The sequence below is a fragment of the Emydura macquarii genome, unplaced genomic scaffold (assembly GCF_026122565.2).
Source record: "Emydura macquarii macquarii isolate MOO-44397 ecotype Brisbane River unplaced genomic scaffold, CSIRO-AGI_Emac_v2 contig_2422, whole genome shotgun sequence".
Lineage (NCBI taxonomy): Eukaryota > Metazoa > Chordata > Testudines > Chelidae > Emydura > Emydura macquarii.
The window spans coordinates 15494642-15520975 of NW_027132559.1; the positions used below are offsets into that span (position 1 = coordinate 15494642).

At 38.8% G+C, this 26334-nt stretch overlaps 1 protein-coding gene across 2 annotated transcripts in view; it reads right to left on the reverse strand.

Moving 5' to 3' along the window:
- The window catches only part of CHN2 (chimerin 2), a 194260-nt gene that overhangs the window by 20854 nt on the left and 147072 nt on the right, over nt 1–26334 (reverse strand). Inside the window, exons 1-5 of one of the 2 annotated variants that reach the window (XM_067561991.1) lie at nt 19146–19553; nt 18846–18923; nt 10253–10337; nt 7721–7894; nt 5688–5765 (exon numbers count right to left, since the gene is read on the reverse strand). In XM_067561991.1, the coding sequence (XP_067418092.1) occupies nt 5688–5765; nt 7721–7894; nt 10253–10337; nt 18846–18923; nt 19146–19274 (544 nt within the window). In that variant the 5' untranslated portion in view covers nt 19275–19553. Of the gene's footprint in view, nt 1–5687; nt 5766–7720; nt 7895–10252; nt 10338–18845; nt 18924–19145; nt 19554–26334 lie in introns of those variants that run through there. The other variant, XM_067561989.1, reaches the window with a different exon arrangement.

A 26334-nucleotide genomic window follows, 5' to 3' on the forward strand; every position in this document is an offset into this window, starting at 1 on the left:
GTCACTGTCCTTTTAAGAATCCTACGGCACCGAGGAGCAAAATTCTGCCTTCATTCAAAATCCAATTTAAGTCAACAGGAAGCATACAGGTATATCATATGGCAGAGTTTGGCACACAATGTTAAGCAAGATTTTCTATGAAGTTCCATTGCATTTCATTTCCTATAGCCTGATGAAGAGGATGTGTGTCTTAAAAGCTTTAGTAACATTATTTCCTTTTAGATCATCGTTTCCTGCACTGTGTGCTGGGTAATTAAATGAACAGACTCCATGTGTGTAAACTAACTGGATTTTTTTAAAGAAAGCTATTTACAGAGATGCTGCAACTGCAGCTAACATTCTAGCCATGTGCACACAGACTGGCTTCCTGGTGCATCCTCCAAACTCTTCCCTCCTGCAACTTGTGCTTCTCCTTGTAAGTTCCATCCAGGCTGCTACAGTCATAATATGGAGACACATAGTTCACAGAACAAGGAGGTTTGTAGGTGTGTGAATAGTGGCAGCAGAAAGGATGCCACGTCCAACACAGAGACTAAATAAATGACATCCTCATAATGTTTGTAAGTTATACTTTGAGAATGATTACTTCAGAATCCCTCCTTTTGTAGTTAGTTTTCCTTAGCCAGGGTAGCCTTTACAGGAATTGTCTTCCAAACAAGGAAACCTTCAGATGCAATGTGTTTCTAAGATAATATGAACTACACCATTTAAAACATTTATATTGTTTTTTTATCAAATAAAAAAATTGCAAAAATAATATTTGAAGACACAAAGTAGGAATGAAATACCATATATGGGAGAAGAAAAGGGTGATATATATCACACACACAAGGAAAGAAAGGAAATATCTTCTCCCAAACATGGTAAGGTGATAAGTATACAAGAAAAGCTGTATTCTGTGTGTGTACGTAGAGGCATCTACACTTGAGACGGAACACGGATACATGTGTGTTGTTGTGCCATAACCCCCCTATTGTCCACATCTGAAGAAAGTTCTTGAAGTACAGCCTAGTGCACGAATGCTAGCATGCATGAAGGGTGTAGATATGTATGCACCTCCACTGTGGCATGGCCCTGTACTTGTTCTACACTATAGTGTAAACAGGGGCAAGGGGCATATACCAGTACACGAGTAGCAATAGTATTCCAGAGTCATTCCCACAGTGAACTGATCATTTTGCTGCCGGACCCTTAATGAAAAGTATAAAGGTCTCTGACCCCCACACTTGTCAGCAATAGTAGCAACCTGTACTGACCTTTATGGAACAGTTTGCTGCTAAAATCAATTGATCGGTACAGGTGATTGTGGTCTGAGAGCACATCCAGGTGCTCATCAATGTGTGGTCAGAACACACTGTCCTCCAAAACTTCACCAATTTGCAGAAACATTCACCTGTACCAGGAGATTTCACAGACGCTGGCATTCACCAGATTCCATCCCAGTGCTGGATGCACATGAAGGTTCTTGTACTGGAGGGTGAAGGACTCCAACAATCATTCCAGGAGGGGACCTAGCACATGCCCATGCTACAATGAACTGGACTGGGTGCTCCCCAGGGCTGTGAGTACAGAGCCTGAAGTGACTCACAAGCCTCTCCTCAACCCTGCTGGCTTCATCGTATGACAGGACCAATGAGGTGCAGGGAGAGGAGGCAGTGGGGATCTCAGAGGAATTTCTGGAGAAAGCCCCGGGGGAAGAAGAGCATGTGATTCTGCACCTCTACCTGGCAGACCTGGTTGAAGTGGCAACCCCTGCCCAGGAGTCTGAGAAGCCAGAGCTGCTGCAGGAACCAGAATCTAACACTAGTAAGTTTTAGAACAGACCCCCACCTTCCCCAACAATATCTCCTCTTTCTTTGGTGATACATGCCTCAGCCTGGCCCCCCCCAACTACACCCCATCCCAATAGGGTCTCAGAGCAGCCCACAGTGTGTGTAAATCAATGATTTTATCAAAATCCCATGAACCACTATAATGCATTTAGCAGAAGCCATAACAGGTTATTAATGAGCAGTCCCTGCGCCCTGTGTCTGTGCATTTCTTGGCCAGCACTGACAGCAATAGTCTGTGGGCAGCACAAAACAGGGAGGAAATGGGAGGGGGGTGAGTTTTAAAAGACCCCAATTGGAGAAAGAACAGTTTAATGATACTTATGATTGTGGAATGACCCAACATCATTCTGCTACCACTACCTAGTCCCCATCTTTCCTTCTTATGAATGGGAGCCGAGCAGAAGGAATCTGGAGGGCTTAGTTCCTTGTGTGCAGGCCTGCCTAGGTCCAGGAAGAGAAAGGGAACTGTCTGGTTGTCCGAGGAATGTTAGAGCAGTCCATTCTCCCTGTGACCATTTCAAATGTTTTCTACCATTTCCAGTCACTGGTGTCTGTCCTCTCCTCATGGTTAACTGCTCTGCAGAAGCAAGGATGAGTGAAGCATCCACTCCAGCAGTTGCACAAATGCCATGTCCCTTAGCAACAGAGAGGTGATTGACTTGTGGTGTTAATCCAAAAGTTCAAGAAAGAAAGTACACTTGTGAAATCACATTCTTTTTCCTGTCCCTTTCAATGCTGTTCGGTGGACACAAGGGCTGCACTTCCTTGTGATGCAAAGGGCATTAAGGGATGGGTGGATGTTTTCTGGGGTTCTCTGTTTCTCTTCCAAGGCAACTCAACTGCTAGCACAGAATACTGTCAGTTTCCTCTCGAATTGACACCCAGGCCTGTGAGAATATGTCAGGAAATTTTTGGTGTAGCAGAAATTCAAGATGGTTCTTCATGTTTAACAGCAGGGCAAATGTGCTTGGTGCAACTACATAGGTCCTCAAACCCCTCCACCCAGCAATATATAGGGAGCTGACCATTATCACAAACATCTCTTTGGCACAAGTGGCCAGGTGTCCTCCACAGGACTGGAATGCCACTTTTCTCTTCCATTCCCATCTCTAAAAAACTGCTATGTTCTCCAAGTGATGGCCAGGCTTTAAAGAACAGAAAGGTGACTTTGTAAAGTTACCCCTGAATGAACCAAATGCCATCTCAAGCAGTCCATCCATGCACGCTAAACATAACATTTTAATAACAGTACTGCAGGTATCTTACCATTTTTAACCTCAGCTCCTTCCTCATGGCATTGCAGAAGTAATGCGAAGGAAGGGGGCTGTAACAGCTGCATTCCTGAGATTCTAAAATGTATCAGTGTTGTGGCTTCAACAGCACAGTTGCGTTACATGAAGAGATTTAGTTATTTTCCAAGGAAAAATGCAATATAATGTTACCCTTGTCTTTGACTTGGCAGGACATTCTGATGCCAACAGAGAAACCATTCCGGAGGAAAGACAGGAATGGCACTACAGAGATAGCAGAGGAAGATGAAAAACAGATCTGTCCTGTACCCACTCGCTGTGGAAGTATTCCCCCTTAGCCTCATATATGTTGTGCAAGGCACAGCACGCCATGATAATCCAAAATGTGCTGGCCACATCGGCAGCCTAATGGGTCTGCAGGCATCACCTATGGGGTTTCAGGCACCCAAAAGTCCATGCCACCACCATCCTGCAACTACTGAGTCTGTAGTTGAATTTCCTTTTTCTGGGATTGGTGATGTTGGGGTAAGGTTTCATGAGCCATGGTAGGAGTCGGCGGGGTCTCCCAAAACAAATGTCAGCACAGAAACACCATATAGAATCAAATAGTTCCAGGGGAATAAAGTTCCTTCTTCCCCGCCTGTGGCACAGTCATGACCTCCTGAGTGTCCTGGTGTCATGGACCTTTCCTGTGTGCCCATTGTTTGTGTTCATGTACCCCTGTTGTCCTCTAAGTCTTGAAGAACCAGTGACTTTTGTGGTTCACATAGTCACTGGCAAAGTATTCAGTGAGCAAAGTATTGGGAAGTGTGTTCCATTGATGGCCCCTGCACAATTTAGCAACCACACTCTCTGAAATCCCCCTACCATTTCAAGGATTTTGGCTATGGCAACCACTCATGGGTTGATAGCCTAGCAAACCTGTACAACCACTATCTCAACAACCCCAAACTGGTCTGCAATTGACCCGTAGCTGTCAGGTATCACCAGCTTCCAAAGGTTGATACTTACCCGCTTTTGCACTGCTATGAGCTTCTGAAATCAAATGGTCTGGCACTGGAGAGTTGATGCAAGTTCTGCCTCCTCATTCGGAAGTTCTGCAGGCATTAGTCATCATCCCAGGTTTCCAAGCCAATGTGATCCCACCACACAGTGAAGGTTCTCCAACACCAAAGGTCATCCACCCTGGGGCATACCATTGCAATCCTAGCGCTCAGCACATCTGTTCCTTGGGACCCCACTGGATTTCATTTCCCCCAATGGGTTAATTGTCTTTGCCATCTCAAATTTGGGTAGACTGATTCTATCCAGTGCTGCACTGCATGAACATTTGTCCAGTGAGCAAGAGCAGAACCATATCATCATATGATCCATGCCTCCAACACAGTTTGGCAGAAGAGAGAGGCGAATGGAAGCTGCCATTGTCAGATGTGTGAAGGTGGAGTGCAGTACCTGCAACATGCAGCAAGGCAGTTCCCAAAGTGTTTCCTGTGATGCACAGGACTCTGGGTTACCGCCCCAGAAATGACAGTACTGTCATATACAGAAAAAGGGCAGTATGGACATGGATATATGCCTGTGCACAGTATGTACCCATTCAGCATATGTAGACACTCGGCACGGGTATGGGATACTTGTACACGCAGTACACAGACAAGTACCCAAAGAAGCACGCAAATATAGAAGTAGCCTGTATGTAAGTGAATTACACACAAATTGTATGCAATGTTATTGTAGCCATGTTGATCCCAGGATATTAGAGAGACAATATGGATGAGGTTGTATCTTTTATTGGACCAAGTTCTGTTGGTGAGAGAAACAAGCTTTTGAGCTTACACAGAGCTGAAGACCTGAAGAAGAGCTCTGTGTAAACTTGAAAGCTTGTCTCTGTCATCAACAGAAGTTGGTCCAATAAAAGTTGTTATCTCAACCACCTTGTCTCTCTATTACACAAACAGACAGACAGCAGAGTGCTGTTAGCTAATGTGGGAGGGGCTATGTGGTTTGCATGAACCTGAGAGTTTTTAAGTAATCATTTATATAAAATTAGCTAAAGGTTTTGCAGAGTTCTTTGGACCCATTCTGTGAATTCCCATACATGATGTAAATCCATTTGCCTTTTAAGATGACTGCACTTTGACAGTTTTAGCATTGAGTGTAACGTTCAGCACAATGACAACTGCAGTTTGCCTTTCTGAACAAAGATAATTATTGTTTATTATTATTTGTTTATGGTAGCATCCACAATGTGCTAGATGCCTTCTAGACACTCAGGAACATCCCTGTCGGAAGTGGTAAGCTAGAGGCGAAAGGCTCTCTAGCCCATTATCAGCCATTTGAACCTTTCACTTTCCCTAATACATTTATTTGTTATATGTTTATCTACTTTATTCCAGCTATGAAATATGATTTTATTGATGTGAGAAGTGCTACAGAAATTGGTAAACAGTAATATCATCAGAAAAAAGATAGTCATATTTTGGGCTTCTGTTTATAGACCGATTTCCTTACCATGGTATTTGAGTACCCAAATATCAACAAGAACAGTGGCTCTTTAAACCAAAAGGTTAGCTGAAAACCTGTCTAATATTAAAACACACTGTACCTCGATCAAAGGCCATTTTGACATCTTCAATGTGTTCAGTGAACCCTGAGACTCTGTAAAGGCCCTCTGACTTTAAACCTGCAAGGTAAAAATCTGATTAGCTTTATTTCTGCTGTCAACAGATACATATTATATCAACAAATATTCAATCTATTCAAATCTTAAAATCAATAACATCACAGTTATTTTATGTTATGTTAATAATCCCACATGAGATGTGACAAGAACAAAAATTTTAATGATAAACTTCAAAGTATTTTAAAGAAGAAAAAGTAATTTTTAAAGACTAAAAATTAGTTACATTTTCTGGTTTTACTAGTTTGGCAGAGAATACACAATATCAGATCCAAAATATTGCAGTTTGCCTATACTGGCAGCACACGGTGTGTTCACCTACTATTCATTCTCTCATTTTTAGTCTGTAATTACTATAGCTTTAAATTATGCCTTCCCTACGTCTGTGTTCTTAAAGATGTATAGCGATGCCAGCAATTAACTCTGCCTTCCTGTGGCCATTTTTGCTCTCTGACTTTGCTGTCGATCTTAAATTTTATATACAATTGGTACGTACAGCATGCACTGTTCTTTTGCACAACACATCCCTCCCACTATTCTTTGCATGATTTGAGATCTGTTTGCTACTACCCTCCACAAATCTTGTACTGTTTCCATCCTTACAGGAAAGAAAAGTGGACAGATACAGCTAATCAAAGTGGCTTACATGGGTGTTATTTATTTTAACTCAACCGTTCCTTATTGTGATCACCCAACTAGCAACCACTAGCCTTCCTCTGCTTCCTCTGCTATCATGACAAAAACCAATATCCCAACAGGAGGAGTTTTTTAAAGTTCTTAAAGCAGTTAAGGTACTGATAATGAAAGAGGACAACCGATTTAATCTTAATTGATATTTGTAAAAGAAAAAATATTTATATATTAAATGCAATGTAGCTTTCTAGTGTTTCCTTTATAATATAGATACTTATGTTTCAGTAAAACTATTCTCTCTCAAACCCAGCTTTTCCTTTTACTTGTTTTTGCAGTGATGATATAATCCTGGCTGAGATTTGCAAAGCAATTCAGGGGATTTCGCTGCACATCTTCTATTAATTTTAATGGAAGATGTGTGGCTAAATCCCCTGCACTGCTTTGCAATCCCTATGTCTGGCAGCAGTGTGTTGCCATGCAAATTACTGTCATGTCATAAATTCAGCATTATGGGATCTCTGTGCAAAATATGAGTAGCAGGGGAAATGTGGCTTATCAGATGGCACAACTTACATATAAGCCACCAATAACATAGACATGATCACTATCTTGTAATCATTTTGCAGTTGGGGTTATAGTAATTTTTAAATGTGGAATGCATGTCAGTGCAGTAAAAGGCATGTCACAAGCTGGCTTTTTGGCGGTGATACGCTGATTTTGGCTATGGCATTCATCAGTCAGAAACAGAATGTAACGTGAATTTCACTGGAAAAGAGGCTTGCCACATGTCCCAAATATTGCACTCCTCTTTCACATTTTGTATGAGCCATTTCCATTCATTTGTGTTCTCTTGCACATGATGTTCTGAAATAGTTTAAAATTAAGAGTATTCGTAACTTGCATTGAATTAAACTCCGATTGCTTTGGAATGAAAATATTGTCCATATATCTGTCAAGGGTAAACAAACCAAGTGAAAAGACACATATGCATGAATTTAAAATTTGCCCTTTTAAAAAGTATGACATCAATAGTTCGCATCCTAGCATAAGATGTCTAATATTTTTTTTAAAAAGCAATTTAAATAATTTGCATAAGGCAATGACAGAACTGGACTTTACTAGCCAATGCAAAACAGAATTTTTACTAAAAAATTACTATTATCCACTCTTCAATCTACTTGGTTTTATTTTTTAATCCCAATTTAACATGTAATTCAAAGTTCATTTAATTTTGAAGTGGATCTACTACTCCTTGAACACAATTCATGTAATATTATAGATCTGGTGACATTACACTCAAGTCAAACAAAGAAAATCATGCAAACCTCTTGCTTCTATTTCTCGAATGCATATATCCACAACCATGGGTCTCTGTGTGTTGTGGGCCTTCACTAGGGTAGTGAGGTCACAGCAGTAGACTCTCTTGATCCTCTTGAGATCTGGTTGACAGTCATTGGGCACATATTTGGAGCACTGTTTGTGCACGTTCAACCCACAATCTGTGAATAAAGTTTTGCCAGAATTAATACTTCTGTTGTTAAGTTTTGCTAAGTAATGGTTTCATGAACCTATACAAACAAAAAGCGAAACCCTCAGCTCAAAGACAAAACCAAAACAAACATAAAAAATTCTTCATGTCACTTTCTAGTGACTCCTGTGGTTGACTCATTCAAGAACATTGACAGGATTTGGTGACATTCAGCTCCCTGGAGAGTCACTGCAATGCTGAGATTCTGAAGATGGGAGACCCCAGAAGATGACTATCTTGCATCAGCCCCAAAGGCTGTTAGCAAAAACCAGAGTCAGGAACAACCACTGCACTCCAATGTATTTTTCACAGAAGTTTGCTTATTACTGTAAAGCATTTCCAGTTCTGCTTCTCACTGATACTATGTGAAGAGAAGCAAAGCAAAAGTGTGCTATTATTAACTAAGTCACTTATGCTATAATCACAGGGCACCTGAACATTCCTGAAATTATCACTGGTCAGACAAATATACCTCTTGCATGTTGATTACTGGCTGAACTGCTAAAATTTTAAATAACTCTCTGAGCTATTTAAAACATATCTCAATATTATTTTCCATAAAATGTCAATCAAAGAAAATTAAATTATCACAAAAAAATCATACTTTCTATATATTTAATGGAATCCATTTAGTTTGTTTGGTCTCTTCAGACAGAAACTACTGCATAATGCATCATTATTGTTTAGTGAAATCTAAGTAAATCTGGCCAGCTGCATTTAGGATACTCCCTTTATTGTTTTCAATGTTCTTGCAGAACATTTCATGTGAGATTAAAAAAAAAAACTTGTTTGTCTACTTAAAGTTAAACGTTGGTAATTTAACGAGGGAGAGCATTAAGCTTCATACTAAATAAATAAACCTTTTCAAAGGTTAAATATTGTAAGTTAGGGAAACAAATCCAACTATATTAATTAGATCCACATCGGCAATTCTTACACATTTACATTTAGAATTAAATAGTCTGATCAGCAAATGGTTATTAATTTTCCTTTTTAATTTCCTTTTTATATTCTTTATCTTGTCAGTGACCCATCTGTAGGTAGAGAAGATGAAGTAATAAAGTACAGTAAGTGGGCCATGCATGTATTAATATCTTAAACTTATAAAGCAACTTTTGTCCTGAAGGATCCTCAAATTGCTTTACAAATTTTACATAGAGTCACTTCACCCACCCCTTAGATTCAATGTAATGTGGAATTGCAGGTGGCAGCTGCTAATCAGTACACAGTAACACCTGTAAGGTTAGAACAGAAAGTAAGAGGAAGTGCTATCTTCAACTGAAAGTGGAAGGAGAAATTGGATTAGCAGAATGTAGTTACCAAAAATTGCATGTGGTGTGTCAAACAACATTTTAATTCCTGCATCAAACAAAATCATGGAGCAATGGTTCTTGGTTTATTGCAGCAATGTATCAAACAAATGAAAAAATAATTAAAAAACTATTATATGGTTAACAAAGAAATAGAAAAACCAGGAAATTAATTCTTTTGGAAATGAGGGTAACATTTTGCCTTTTCCACGAGGTAGGATATTTTGAGATTTGTAGCAACATATGTATTTTTATTCATTAAAAGGTGATCGTCTTTTCCTAGAGAAGGACATTTTTCAATAACGAGTAGCAAAAAGATGAGTTCTGAAGTCTAGCTGCAGGCTGGTATTGTGCCATCTTCAGGTCTCATTTCTGAAGATGTAAAAACATACAAAACAAAACCTGGCACTACCATAAGGAAGATAATTGACAAGATCCTGATGAAAAACCTAAACCAAAATGCTGGGGCACTCACATTGCCAAGGTATTGCTATATAAATGTCCATGGACAGATGCCTCTACTTCTAAGCTAACTAAGCAGGAAAAATAAAAAGGACAATATTTCCAAGTCTTTTGTTTTGAAAAAATGGATCAAGTTTTCCAAAACAAAAATGTATCATTATCTTCTTCCCAAAATGTTTACATATGCTTGTAAGGCCATACATCAGTCCAGAGACAAGTAGGATAAATAAAAAAAAAACCCCTGGTGCCGCTAGTTTCTCTGTTCTTCAGATATGAAGAGTAGAAAGATCTTTATCCTTCTCTCCCCACCCCCATTCTCTCTTGCTAAAAGCAGGACTGGATCCTGCTTTGCCATTTCTTATTGTTGTTAAAAATCTGTACATGGTACTCAGCACTTTCTAGGATTGGGCCAAACTACAGCAAATTCAGCCTTCGGACTAATTATAGAGGAATTTTTTGTTATGTTTTATGAAATTGTCCCCCATTCCTCCCTCCTGAAGCTTACATTTGTATTTTTCAGGAGAAAGAATCAAGATAAATCAAATGTGTAAAGCTACCTGAACATCTGACTCCCTGAGCGATGAGCCCCCACATGAAGTTGGCACAGTATTCACACCAGTGTGGACCTCGAAATGTGTGGACCTGTAATACAAATAAGAAAAAAATGGGGTCATCAGGAGGCAGATGGACTGACAGATGGAACAAATAAAAGAGAGAAACAACAAAGGGCTCAGTAGGAGTAAATCTTTAGCATACAGTACACACTTCTTTCCAAAGTCTGTATGAAATAAATCCTGGGAAAAGAAATTTGCTTTGATCTTTGCGTTTCTCTTATCTCACAATAGGCCTATCATAACACAGATCTCGATACTGTATGGCACAGAAACAAATTACTTAAAAAATATTTTTTGTTAGCTGATGTTTTTCTTTTGTGTCACTTACATTTAGTGCTGTGCAAGATGCAGACGTGGTAATTGGGTTTAGTCCACTATCAAAATGGACAAAATTAAAACAAATAATCCCAGGCATTGTAGTCAACTCTTTTACCAGCCTAGCTACAATAAAATTAGAGATTCATACACTCCTTCAACAGGCCATCAGAAAGAGAGGGAGATAGAATTCAGTGATCGAAACTCTCTGCTCTCGTGCTGTGTGGCCAAATTCTGCTTTCCAATACCTTTGCATTACTATTGATTTCAGAGGGACTCAACGGGTATTGAAGGCAAAATTTGGCCCTCCATATAACTTCAAAGTTCTAACATTTTGAATATCACATAGATATTAGTACAATATGATAACGGCACAGATCCATTATGAGGGCATTTGCATCATTTAAAATAAAAAATCATTAAACAAAAGTCAAGGGGATAATTGTAAATTTGAATCAAAAGGAGTTATGAACAATTTGTGTGCACATTCTAGGCAACAGTTGGGCAATCTGATTTTGCACATCTGAATCAATTACAGACATAGGCAAACTACTATCCCAGCCAAGCCACCTAAATAAGTAAAGTATCTCACACAGACAAAAAAATTAAATAGATCCTTATTCAATAAAATCACAGTCTCCTTTTACTACAATCCCCAGATCAGTAAAATAAGGGAAAAATGGCATGAAAAGAGCAGACAGAACACACAGTTTCCTCAGCTGCCTTTTGCACAAAACATTTGCTTCATCAACTGCATTTTAAAGAACCTATAATGGGGGATCTTTTTGTTATTTAAAATACAGCTATATAGTGCAAAATTAACACTGGCACCTTTACAGCTCTCCGCAATTTTCATCGAACAGTATGGTAAATAGTCAGTATAGTCCTGTGTAAATGGACACAGCATGGGCTAGATTTACCTAGAGACTTTATTTAACAGAACATAAATTGTGTGCACTGAGATTGCTGATTCTTTCTTTCTTTCTTCCTTCCCTCCCCTGGGTACTTTGCTGAAAGGTCACTACTGACTGGGGGAAACGTTTATTATTTTAAATTTTAATATAGTATATTTAGTTGGGGAAAGTGCAGTTATTGCCCTTTTCCAAATAAACCATGTACAATTTTCAATCAAGCATACACATTGCTAAAATCTTGGCCCCGCTATGTCTACATCACCACTCACAGCATTATTACATTTTACTTTAGTGTATTTCATCAAGAAATCATGGCTCCTGCAATTCACAGACTTATCATGTTCTTATGAAATCAGCACTACCTATCTGAAAATAATACCAAATAAAATTGCTCAAAAATATAACATACATTATAGACCTAATTAACTGTCTTGGCCAAACTAATCCCTTTTGTAACTCTGATGGCTTCAATGGTATTACACTGGGCTGAGTTCAGTCTCCAGTTCAGTTGTAACATCTTTGAACATCCTCAAGTATTTCCATCCATTTGTCTTGGAAAACGTGCCCTAATTAATAAATCAAACTAATGTTTTTTCCCATTTCCTGTTTCACTTTACTTTCTTTCCCGAAATGAGATGGTATTAACTAATAACAACATTGCTATTTCTTGGCAAAATGAAGTATTTTAAAAAATATCTTACTGTCTTTCTACTTTGATGATTAAAAACTACACTTTCGCTTAACATAGCTTGACAACAAATTACTCCTGACTAACTACCCATGTAGTCAATAATTATGTAACTAATTGCAGCTGTAAAGCAATCGCTATTTAGCTTAAAGCAATGCTAATTTTTCCATCTCTTTTAGTACTAAAAGGCTTAAACTGGAACATTTGACCAACTCAAATTATACTTCTGAAATGTATTAGCTCTCATCAGGACATATACTAATGGGAAACACCTATTTGCAGTAAACCTTGCTGATATGTATGTGTTTCTATCACTTCTTGCTCAATTCATAGGTTGTCTTACAGGGATCAGTTAACATCAGTTAAAGCTAGATCCCCAGCTGGTGCAAATGGCATAGCTTCACTGACACAGATTTACATCAGCTGAAAATCTTGCCCTTGGAGTTTTAGGCTTAAATTTTAAAATGTGGCCACCAACATAATATTATGGGTACAAAATTGCAGACACAATTATTTATGGCTACAATGCTACCTATTTTTCATGTGTAACTATGTAATATGTGGGTCTGCACCTACAATTAATTGCAAGTGCAAAATTTTCTGCTTGGGGGATATCACTAATCTTTAGATTCTCAGTATCTCTTGCATCACAATGGTTTACAAAAGCTAATCCTTTATGAAAGATGATTGTAAAAGGTTGTTCAGCATTACTAAAACCGCACAATTTTACATTCTGGTTAAACTACACCACAATTTGTAAGATATTTAAGGCCTGCTTGTTCACTTTACACAAAGGTATAATTTAACTGATTATGCCGTAGAGTATTTAGAAGATGGTAGCTGATTATGTCCTGGTCTTTTCTTGCATTAATGGGAAAAGGTCATTATCATTCACTCAGGGCCAAAACCTGAGAGGTGCCGAGCACTCTCAACTACCATCGATTTTGAGGCCCCAAAAATTCAGTTAAATGTATTTATTTAATCTTACTTTCACATCGCCATGTTTTGGCTGAAGTTACATGTACCAAGTGAAATACCATGAAAAAAGGTGGGTCTTGCAGCATTTATGATCCAGCTGAAACAGAGAAATACTGGCTATCTCACAAGTAAAAAGTGTGATCTTTTGAGGTTCCTAGATGAAATTTCAAGAGGTTTGGATAAGCATTAACATAATTTAAGATACATATCTGAACTGATCCTCTGAAGTTTGGCCTACCATTACTTTCAATATCAATAAGATTCCTAAAAATACTGATTTTTTTTATCTTGTACCCTCATCCCTATGATCACACCACTATCTGCTGAACTAGGCTTATGCTTTTGGAAGAATCATCAAGATAACTTTTTGAGTCCCCCTTTCTCACATTTTTGGACTCTCACAAGAATCTTCTGTGTCTACAGAATAGTGTTGAGCTGCTTGTGCTGGTGTCCTCGCATATTGCCAGGCTTTAAAAAGAAACTGCAAGGGACAATTCTCTATGTGAGCTGAGGTCTTGGGGTCAATACCCCCTATTCACCCAATAATGAAGGGTCTGATGTACATTCTGATAAACTGGATTATTTTTTTCCTGTCTTTCCCCACCATTTAGCTATAGAATGCAGGGGACTCAGTAGTATTACTATTGCATAAGTGCTCAAAATGCCATGCCTTTGCTCCAAATTTACGGTCCAGAAATATAGGTTGTCTGTGGGATAGTACAATAAAATAAATAAAATCTATTCAACAAAATGTATTAGTCTAAAATGTGTGTTTTCCTGCTTAATCCCTTCTTCAGTTTTTTCTTCTTTTCCCTCCTCCCACTGGCCCATTCACTCTATCCATCTCCATGCCATTGCCTTTCATTTTCCTTATTTATATCTCCTTTCTTTGTATTATTCTCTCTTTCTCTCCAGCTCTCACTGAAAAGTAGTTTCTCTTTCACATTAATCCTCTCTCTTTGACACATTGTATTACACTGTGTCTTCATTCTTGTTGTTCTTCTCTGCTCCTTTTACTGCCTCTCTACTACCACTGCTTCCATACTCTCTTCAATGTCCATTCCATCTTCCTCTGAGAATTTGCATGTGCACAATGCTTTACAAAGTCATTAACAGTTGCAATACCATTGTGAGGTAGGTATTATCACTATTTCACAGATGAGGAAACTAAAGCAGAAAAGTTAAGTGATTTCACCAAAGCCACAGAGTGAATCCTTTAATAACAATACTACAGCTGCAAATCAAGAACTGCCCTGGGCAGAAATATATGCTCTTCATATGAAATATTTAGTCCTGCTTTCAGGCAATGTTTTTGGTTATCTAACCTGGTTTTGAAGCTTGCTTTCTTTCGTGTCAAAAGGAAAAAAAGAGATTATCAGACTCCCAGCTGAAAGCAGGAGCACTTTACTTCAGCTCTGGGGCCTGAACTGAAACCCCTTGAAAACAATGGCAGAACTCCCATTGGCTTCAGAGGGAACAGTATTAAAACCATTATCAGTTTTGTTTTGGGACAATGAAAATATTACTTGTCACATAAGTGTAATAAAAAAAAAAAGACATAAAAAACCATTAAGAGTGCACATGCCATAATTTAAATCCTTGCTGCTCACCAAATTTTATATGTTGCAATAAACACTGATGTTATTTCTAAGGTTCTACAATAATAATGGGCCAAATTCTGTCCTGCATTGGGCCCTGATCCTATAATCAATTGCATGCTGATGTCCAGAGACATCTCCTTTGATCCCTATTGATGTTGCTGGGACTCTGTGTTGGCACATGGTTCAGTAAACATTTCATTACTCTCGATGTAGAATCAGGACCCTACACCACTTGAAATCTGTGGTAATGGGAAATTTAGAAGACTGTGTAGCAGTAATACATGAAGGTAGAATTTGGTCCTATGTTAATTTCTGTTAAAAAAGTGAGATCTTGTTTTGTATAAGGTAACTTTAGAGTATATGCCATTCCACATTTGCTGTGACTTGATTAGATCAGGCTGTGTCTCGACGGACAAAAAGTATGTTTTCTACAGTTATGTTAGCTCAATGGAGTTAACTCTCTCCTGAATCTATATCACAGGGAGTGAAAACATTCTGAAAGGTGTTTTTAGAGGAGGTCTACACTGGAGCTAGAGGTGTAAATTCCAACTTGGATAGACATATGCTCGCTAGCTCTGATCAAGTTAGTGTGCTAAATACAGCAGTGTAGCTGCAGTGGTATGGGCAGCAGGCTGGGTTAGCTGCTCAAGGAAGTACCTAGGGTTTAGGGTGGGATTGCACTCAGGGTGGCTAGCCCATCCTGTCAGCCATGCCACTACAGATATACTTCTATTCTTAACGTGCTAGCTCAATCACGCTCCAGCTCCAGTGTAGACGTGCGCTTTGGCTTTGATTCTGCAAATATTTACGCACCCACTTAACTTTACTACCATGAGTAGTGTTGTTGAAGTTAATGAGACTACTCAAGGTAGTAAAGTTAACCACCTGTATGAGTGTTTGTAGGATCAGAGCCTTTATGAGAGTTAAGGGTACTTTCCAGTTATGTTAAGTTAACTTGAATGAGTTAATACAATTGAAGAAAGCACCTTTTGGTCCATCAAGACCTGTCCTCAGGGATTTACTTTCTTTTTCTGATTTATAAATCTTTTCCACTTTCAGGCATGCCATCTAATGAATCTACTCCATTTTTAATTTCAGTTTCCAAACACTGATCTGATACAATGCAAACTGTTCAGCCATTTGCAAAAAATATAGGATGTTTGCTGTCAGGCAGTTTTGCTGGCCTGTAGGTAGGAGGGCGGGGCCATGGTTCTAAATCTTCCCCAGCCTGTTTAGGGTCATTTGTGCCTCTCCAAGGTCACTAAGAAGGAGTGATCCCTTTGTTCCTGAAGTTTAGGGTGTGCAGTTATTTTAGTGGGGCAAAGACAGAAAAGTCTTGTTTTGCTCTTTTCCACTCCCTCCACCACTATACATACACATATCTCCACTAGCATCTAGCATAACCTTCCTCACAATATTACTCAAATACAAAGTTACAATGCATGACAGACTGTAACTTTTATACCAACCCCCCATATAGTGATTAAAAATTAAAAATGGGTATTAAAAATGTAAAACACATCCTAGATCCTCTTCATTAATTATTTGGCTTGAACACCTTGAACTTTGGGAGATGAAGGGTTGGAATCAGAAAACATAGATCCAGAGCAGAATCTCAGGTGTAACCTGTCAAACTCGTATTCTATACCCAAATGCTTCTTTTTTGATTGTAAGATTTTAAAAAGGGCACAGGGTGGTCTAGATTTGGCTCTGAGCTTTGTACCCATTTTTTACACAATATTTCTAATCAGTTATAGTAAATATGTAGCCTTTTTTTTAAAAAAAAAAATTCATCATCCCAAGAGGTTCAACTGTGCCAAGGAAAACATTTTTTTAGTGTGCATTCATTGACAATAACGCACACCAAACTTTCTGATGGACCCTATATCATGAAATCCCTGTTCATATACAGTGAAATATATAGTACAATATATTTTAAGTGTTCAGTAAAATAAAAATGGGCACAATACCTCTTTGCATCCCTATGGCATAGCCCATTATATTTTACTTGGGTTCCACAGTACCATATTAGTATTGGGTACATGTCTATGACAACTAGCATTTAAGCTCCAAAAACCCTCCAACCATTTTCTCTCTTTCGTACTACTTCTTAACTTTTTTTTAAAATGAATATGTCAATAAATTAAAAACTTAAAGTGGTTGACTGGTTTATCTAAATATTCCGTTCTTAGCACACTGTTCAAGATTTTTTATAAATCACCATGTGCATTTTAGTATCATCCTATAGAATGTAGATTTTTTAATGGTGAGTAACATTTGTGGTGTTAAGTAAATTTAACACTTCAGAGTAACCTAACTGTCTAGGTTACGTTTTATTTTAGAAGTGTTTCTTTCTTAAAATTCATAATTTGCTTATAGGCTAAAATAATTTTCTAAACCTTCTTTTCAACCCATCCATTGAAATATTTAAATATAATGTGATTTACCACATTATGGTAAATGACCCTTTTCAAACAGAAAGCAATAAAGGGTGTACAACAGCTAGATTGTGCAAATGCAAAGTTGCTGGGCACATTTCCAGTTATAAATCAAAGCCAAAACAAGGGGAATTTTGAAGAGGAAAGGAAAGAATGTATGGGTCAAAGTGGAAAAAAGTCCCAGTCATGAGAAAATATTTTCTAGTTAAACTAAAACAGTTTTCCTATTTAAATAATAATGAAGGTAAAACCAGAAAGCATAAAAGATTCTTTAATTAAGAAAAAAGGGATAGAATATTTCTCCTCTTTCTTTTAATATTTAGCAGTGAGATAAATATTGACTTTTATATGGGTGCAGGGTTAAGGAAGGGGAATGGCCAGGAGCATAAAATGTTGAATGTAAGGTTTTACTCATTAATTCTGAATTATTGATAAGTTCCAACCACAGCACAGACATAGAGTTTAATGTCTTAAGGGAAAAGCATAATAGATGAACAAAGAGGAAAGCATACTTGCTAAAAAAATTTAATTAATGTTAATTTCCCTTTTATTAAAAGGCCAGAAGTCAGCATGATAAAATACTATTTCTGATAATGAGTCAAATTATTCTGACAATGACCTAGATTATCATCCCCAGGGAATATTAAGAAAATAGAGGAATTCAGAGAGATAATACATGTCTCTCTTCTCTTGTTTATCTCCTTTTCATTCCTCTCAGACACTGTGTATCCATTCCCAATTACCATCAAACCACTTTTTGACAGCTCTAACCATGATAACTGGGGATTGGCACACTCTGGAACTAACATAGTCCTTCTGGCAAAAGATGTTAGAGCAAGATGACTGGGAGCTTAGTTTCTAAAACTGAGTCATTTCCCCAGCGCACACAGCATTCCAGATGCTGTGATTGGAAAAAAGAATCTGATTTTGTATCTATAATCCAGCAACAGGACAATCCGTTTAAGCATCCTTGAGTTTGTATAGCTATTCATTTTAGTCTGACAAGCAAGCACAAGCCTATATCCAATAGCTCAGTGGGACTCCAAGAGCAGTTCCTTGGCATACGGTGCATGAACAAAAGATATCAGACAATACCACTACAGCACTTTGTTTTATTGTTAGTAGGTACTGGGGCTTTCACAACTTCTTGCAAGCAGAAGTAGCACAAATGTGTGTTGTTAAAACGACACTAACATCACATTATAAAAACCTAGATGTTGAGAAGTCAGATTTTTATGATCAAAACTGACTCATTTTAAGATTAAGATGATCAATCTCAAATGTCATTTTCATAAAGAAAATAAAATAAATCTGGATCTAAGGAGCTCATATATAAATCTTTCATTTGGCAGGATCAAGTAGGTTCTTGACTTAGCTCGTGCTCCTTGAGAAAGATTGTTTTTCATATTAAATAGCCATATCAACATGTGTTAAGAGTTATACAATCAATGGATCCTAACACAGGAAGAAAACAGCTTTCTGAAATACTCCTCTGACATAAAGAGTTACATGGAAATACATAACCACAGTGGAAAAACTACACACAGGAAAAACAAAACACAAAAATACTTTAAACGAGAAGCACTCCAAAACTGTTCTTACCTTAAAATTGTGTGCTTTTTCATAGTTGAAATGGTTGTCGTTTTGAGTTAAAGCTGCTCTTCTGACCAACGAGGTGATCTGTGAATAGGCAAAGAGTTTCAGAGGTTGCCATAATAGTGCCCCCTTTACTCCCACCTTAACCCCCAGTGCCACTGCCAGCAACTCTTGGCGCTTCCTTCCTCGCTTAGACTTGTGAACGACAGCGCAGTTTTTCTCATTTTCAAGCCACAAATCCTCAGAGAACATAGTGCTTGGATCCCAGATCTTTTCCCTGTCTTCCTCAGAGGCTGGGAGGCTTACTGTACTCAGGTTTGTCCAACTGCTTCTAATGTTAGACAGCAGATTTGAAGCAGCTGCAGCCCATTCTGCTGAGACCTCTGGCATGTGACTTGAATGGGCCGTCTTGTGTGATGGAAGGAGCTTCTGCATCTCAATAAGTAACGGCCTGTTCTGTGCTATTTCTTAAGGCAGACGTGTGCCTGAAACAATAGTCTGAATTCATATACTAAACAGCCCCCCTCCTCCCCAGCAATGGAATCCAGCGAGAGACTGAAGAAATACAGGCAGGGCGACAGCTTTACAGCCTCATACCACAAGAAATTTCAAAGGAAAGATCACTTCTTGTTGGTAGCATGTTTTAAAAAAAATGGCTCTGATGCTGCATCCAATTACACTCAGACTTGGAGACTTATGAGCCATTCCGGTCTGAACACCAACAGATTAAACTCTTTAAACCCTGATGAGTGTTTAATCTTGCCAGGCTGAAATCTCTTCTTTTTCATATCCTGTACAAGCGAAAAATCCAGTCGCACTCCAAGGATTAATAGCATTTCTCTGGCATGCATTTTATTGCGGTCCACTTAGCAGTGAACAATGAGATCACATTCAATAAAAATTGGAAACTAAGGCTCCAGCCATTCAACCTGATCACAGGGGGAGCCCCTGAGCCTGTGCAGAGATGCACTGAAGACAATGGAGCTCTGCAGAGATGCCAGGGGTGCATCTTAGAACACATCAGATGGCAGGTCTGGGGCCTAAGTGACTCCAGTACAGCTGTTCTCTCACTCCAGTTTCTGTAGTATGTATGTTTGAGAGGAGGATAATGTGGTTAAAGGCCAGGTATGGGAGATCTGGGTTTTACTCCCATCTCTGCCACAGTCTTCTGAATGACCTTGGGCAGGTCACCTAATCTTTTCATTTCTGTTTCTCCATCTGTACAATAATAATTACCTACCTCAGAGGGGTATTGTGAGGCTTCATTCTCTAGTGTCTGTAAAGTAATCAGAGGGAAGGTACTACAGGGGTGGACAATATTGGGAGAGTTGTTTCTGAAACCCTGAACAGCAATAGCCCTGCCATCCGTTCTGTTTCTGTCTTTATGCCCATTCTTTCCCACACTTGAACCCAAAGACAATACAAAATTAAATGATCTAAACAGATTTACTTGTATTAATTTGTGAAGTCGTTTCTTCCTTTGGCACTAGCCATACTCCAATTCCTTAGAAATCCTAGGGGGTTCATCTAAACAACAACAGACCTTACATGCTCTCTAAAAAATTATGCTCTCCTCATATGAAAGCCTGCAGGGACAGATGGCCAACCATCAGTAAGATCAGGCTGTGTAATTTCATATAGTGCCCTACTTAGGGCTTTTAACAAGTTCTGTGACCTGCAAATTCAGCTTTTCAAATGTGACATGACATAGTTGTTTCTGTCCTGAATGTACTTATTTCCTTTCTTTTCCAGGGAATTGACAGCATCTCTCTTTCTCCATTCTATCAGATTTAGAGGCCCATGTAATACTGGTAGTTAGTGTTTTCACTGAGGCCCCTCTTACTAAATAAGCAGATACTGCTCTCACCCTCTTTTCCAACTGAAAGCACAACTGAGTGGCATTATTAACTGATCAGCAGGGAGTTATAAATGCGGAGTATTGATACTGCTCAACCCCCAGGTGGTGTCTGGTGCGATTCTGTGCATCATTCCATTGATGCCTCCTGTTCGCTGCCAGCTCAGAAACCAGAGCTTTGAGCCCAAAAAATCTTCTCCGGTGAATCAGCTCTTAATCAGACATTTAATGCTTTAGGACAGGACATACAATTTGATGGAGGTATCTAACCCCAGCAGACATTTGGGGCTTAGATCTAGAGGAATGTTATACCTGTTCCAATTATCTTCAGTGTCTACTTCAGGGAGTCACATTAGCTAGCACTGGTATAGGATCTACTCCTGTTCCCATTCAATGAGGATAATAGTGACTCCTCAGAGGGGCTGAGTTCAGTGGAAGCAGGAGAAGGTCCTTAGGAAGGAAAGCTTAGAGCTTTAACATATCACTTTAAAGCTTTTGTCCTAAACACGCAGCAGGTTATATTTCAGTACTTCAGTTTCAAATGTGTTTAAATTTATCTGTCACATTGACAAAGAAAATCATAATCCAGTAACTAGTTTTGGCTTTTTTAAAATCACTTCTATAGCCATGAACCCTAAACATAAGCGTTAAATAGGTCCTCTCTGATATTCAGTGTAACTGAATTCAAGTCAGAGAGGTCAGCTTTCTCTTAATGCTTTAGCATTTGTATTTATGTCACTGAACTGATACAAATCTCATTATATAAGCTATATTTGTATGTAATATTGTGGATATGATATTCAAAATACAGGATGACGATGATATAGTGTACATCTTAAAATATTTACATATTACAATACATTACTTTTAAAATATTACATGTTATCTTAAGGACAGACATACAGTACCTAATGGAAATACCGACTTTTCTCATAGCATTGTTTTAACTGATTGACTTAAAGAAGGAGAAGCAAGCTAACCCAGTTCATGTGTATGTCTACGGCAGATCAGTATTTGTTGTTTATTGTATTTGACATTTTATTCATCCACTAGGTTGCCTTATCCACCATATTGATGCCTTTGCCAGGTGTTTGTTTAATAGGATTCACTACAAACACAGGAAGTATACAGGCAGGTGCACAGTAAATGCATTCTCTTAACAGGCTTGATCATATGAAGCCGCACTAGATTCAATGTCTAACAAAGGATGCTGAAAACTGTTATGAGTCAAGGCACAATGCTAGAGGACACATATTTCCCCCTCCCCCTACTTACAGAACAAATAGCAGCAAAATCAAAGAAGTTGAACTTGTTCTCAAAATAATGAACCCTGATTCCATTCCTTCCCCATGCCTCAATCCAGTCCAAGAGTTGAAAAGTGTTTCAATTTATTCATTCTTTTCTTTTCTTTTCTTTTCTTTTTAAAAGACTGATTGTACAGGACATTGTGTTAACTAAATTATCTCTGGCTAAGGTTGTCATACCTTTGGCTAAGATGGTAGACTCCTGATAGCTGAAAATATCTTGCTAGTTTTAACAAATTGTCTAAATTGATAACAATGAAAACCAAATAGAAGATGTAGAGGGGATCAGAGGATCTCCATGAAGTATAGGATTTCAGCTGCCTAGTCACTCAGTAAGCAATAGGCACTGTACAGTAAGTTGGGCATTTACAGTACAGTAAATATCACTAAACCAGAATTAGATAATAAGGGATGGGAAAGTGCTGCTCAGCTGTGGCAACATTTTCAGCATGCCTTTTTAGAAAGAGATTAGTGAATGATTGGAATGAATCCTCCACAAAACACTATTAACGGTTGCTAACAAACAGACTTCAGGGATAGGGAAGAATAAATATTTACACCAAAAATCTTTAGTTTTTGTTGTTGCATGAATTCAATTTTAGCTGTGTGGGCAGCACTCAAGAGTTGCTGAAAGCAAAGGCCAGGTTGTGGTTCATCCTGCACACTTGTGCAGAAGAGGCAAAAAATGCCCTGTTATTCCCCTGCACCAGATAGCCATACTGTGGGTAGCATGGGAGGGAGAACAGTCCCTATTGGTCTGCTGCATCTCTCGCTACAGCCCTCATGTAAGTAGTTGGGATGGGCAGGAAGGGGTGGGTAAGTGGGCAAGCCCTGGCTCTGTCCATTAATCTGCTGAGGGGCATATCATGGTTCAGGAGGAAGAGATGAAATAGAAGGCAGATAATGCCTCTCTGAGTCACAATCTTTTTTTCTGGACCGCTCCTGGGGCAGCGCAACACCTTTTTGTTCCCTGCCCAGGTGTTGTGGCAAATTCACAGCCGAGCCCTTAATAAACAAAGTGCAAATAAACAAATAAACAAAGTTTCCTTACTAGGTGATATGCTCCACAATATGTGAGATGATACATTCTAGCCTTAGAAAAAAATAAAAGATGAACAGTGTGTTAATCTTGTAAACTGTATTGATTTTTTTTTCTAATTTCTTCCTTTTGACACTCAGAGCAGCCAGCTCAAAAGACGCATGGATGACACAGTATTGCAAGTTAATAATAAGTCACAAAGAAGCCTGGGGAAATGGTTGTGAGGGCTACTGAACTAAAGGCTGTATTTATAAATTATTAAACCAGTATGTAGACCCTATACAACAGAGAATAAGTTAAAAAGAGGCTTCTGCATTGTTACAACGTGGAGAAACAAGCTCTCCATGAGAAACGGTGCTGGACATTGAACATTATATGATGTACATGGAGTGGAGCTTCAGGGCCTGATCCTGCAATCTTACTAATAATGTAAGTAATTGTTACTCTCACTGAGGTCAATAAGACTAGTTGTGTGAATAGGGATTACTCATGCGAGTGAAGCTGATTTCCAGGTTAGGAAAACAGACAGAGAGAGTACAGGGAACTTTCCTGCTGCTTCTTTTTTAATTCAAAGAGGAACATATTTTTCCTGGAATATTTTGATAGATGTTCCCATCAGAAGGGAAATTGTTTATCTTCTCACCCAGCTAGTCTAGATTCCACCAGCGCTGTGAGAGGAGCACAGAACGATCTTGAGGAAATGACTATGTAATCAAATATTGTGGCGCTGAGAACACTGATCAGCTGAGCCCTCACTTGTGTTCCGTTTGGGGGTTTTTTAAGCAAAATTCCTCCTGAAATCAGTAAAAATGTTGACTGAATGGTCTGAGCTCCTCTAGGTTGTGAGTTCCCCCTTAAAGGACACAATGCTGTAGTGGAGCCATATGCATAACTCTCTTTCAGGTCAACAGGAGTTCCATGAGCTGAATATCTGCAAATTCTAGCCTTCTGTAAGGACTGCAGGAATGGGATCTTAGGTTTTTCAATGTATTAAGATATTGTTACGCACTTTGGGCCTGATCAACCAGCCAAAAACTTGGGATCTTGCAGGCTGTTCGAGTTAGGAGCAGAAACTGATGATGGAGTCAGGTACCACTGATGCAATCTTGTTTATTTACAAGGAATGTACAAAGTCCTGTTCCCCTGCACACAGGAAGAACAAAACAACACAAGATCGTTCCTTTGCTTACAGCCCAAGCTTCTTTCAGACAGCACCACACTATGCATGTTCAGGCTCCACATAGCTCTAATTCAAGACTTGCATATGTCTTTGTTTTGGGTGGTGACCACTATAAAGGAGTTTACTTGTTTCTTATAGCTGTCTTAAAGGAAGGGTGGGAGTTATACCTACCAATTCCAGTAAGATTTAATAATATAATAAGAGTTATATTCTTTGCAACCCATCCACCCCTCAGCATTTGGATTAATTTCACAAAGATCCTCTCCTCATGTCATGAATCAAAAGAACTCTCCATCATGTGCATAAAGCAGCAGACAAGAGCTGGGACCTCTTTCTCCATCCCCTTAAGTCAGTCCCTCTGCATTGCTCTTCTCAGATGACACAAGGGAAGAGTAGTCTGGATGTATCCCTCATCTGAGGATTCCCAGGGCCTAATGGAGTCCTCAACAGCAGCAGAACCAGCAAGGTGAGCTTCTATGCCACCCTCCACTCCGAGGCATACTAGGGGCATGATGATGCAATCTAGTTACGATGGCTTGTGAAGGGGCCCTGGGGGATTGTTGCCAGCCAATGCCAGCTACAGCAGCCTCCTGGCTGCTCTAACATGTATCAGGGTAAAGCAGAGATTCACAGAGTGCCTCTCCCTGCTTTAATGAGCACAGTCTCAGTAAACCAGGGACGCTGCCATTAATCTCCATCCACCATCCTACTGCTCATTTGACGTCAATGGAAATTTTTCATGCAAGCAGAATGGGGCTGCCCCAGCTGCAGTAAACATACTCCAAGAATTGAATTAAAATCTTTACACACCTCCTGACTGTATGTCAGCCGACAGTGATCAATTTCCATTTATATTCATTTCCCCTCTGATCGTTCTCAATCCCACCCCTATATTTGTACTGATACATCTATAGATACAGACCACACTTTACCTGCTGCAACTCCCAAAGGAAAGACATATTCTTTATTAGAAAATTTGAATTAAGATTATTTTAATCCTCCCAAATCAGATTTCTCTTAATGCACTCTGAGTTTTTCTCAAAACAATGTAGTGAACAAAACTACGATAGCGAAATGAGGTGGATTCAGCAGGAGACTAGAGGGACCATTACTAAAAATAATATGTGCTGTAAGCTTCTTATGGAGTATTAATATAATACACAAATTTTGGAACAACTACTAGTGGTTACATTTTTAAGTGGTGTGCGATCACATACACATCTCCAATTAAAAATAATGGGAGCTGGAATGCTAGAATTCTGTATGCTGCTATATAAATGTATTACTTACTATTTTAAGATATGTATTTCATAACAACTATTATACTTCAGTAAGAGTCCATTATAGTATTTTCATTTCTAATTTTGTATTTGTTTTCTGAATAAACCAAACATTATTTAGTTCTTACAAACATTACATTAAAGCCTGTACACAGCACTTTGAAGGTCTGATGTGCCGTGTGTTAAATATTAATGAATCCAAAACAGATTTCAGGATTTTTTAAATCTACATTGGAAGAAAGATGCAAAGTTCTTGTTATAAATCTTATACACAATGCACTAGGTACTGCCCACATACACATGAAGATATGGTCCCTATCAAAACCTAAGAAGAAAAGGTACAAGAAAGGAGTAAGACACATAATCGTTAAAATATATATGTTTTTAAAACAAAAAAAATGCCATCAAGCCCCAAATGCCTCTCAAACTAGCCACTACTAGTCAGCTAATATCTTGTAGATATCATGGCAGAAGTGGGTCTTGAAGAGGGATCTGAAGGAGGACATTATACAAAGTATTATTATGCTTTCCTTGAGTCGCCCTGAAGAGTCATGAGATTAACATGGTAACAGCAGGTCTAGCCTATTTATTCCTGTTGTCTCAACTTCCTCTCCTCCCACTCTCTCTTTTATCCTCTCCAATCCAGCTCCAACCTTGTCAAGGTTACTAATGACCTGGCCAAACTGATGGGCCTGTCCTTTGTACTTAATGTTTATTACCTGCTACCTTTAACAGTGTGAATCATTCCTCCCCGCCACCCCAGGGGCTTCTGTGAGTCTCTGCTTTCCTCCTATCTCATTGGTTGCTCTTTTAACATCTCCTTTGGTGGGTCTTGAT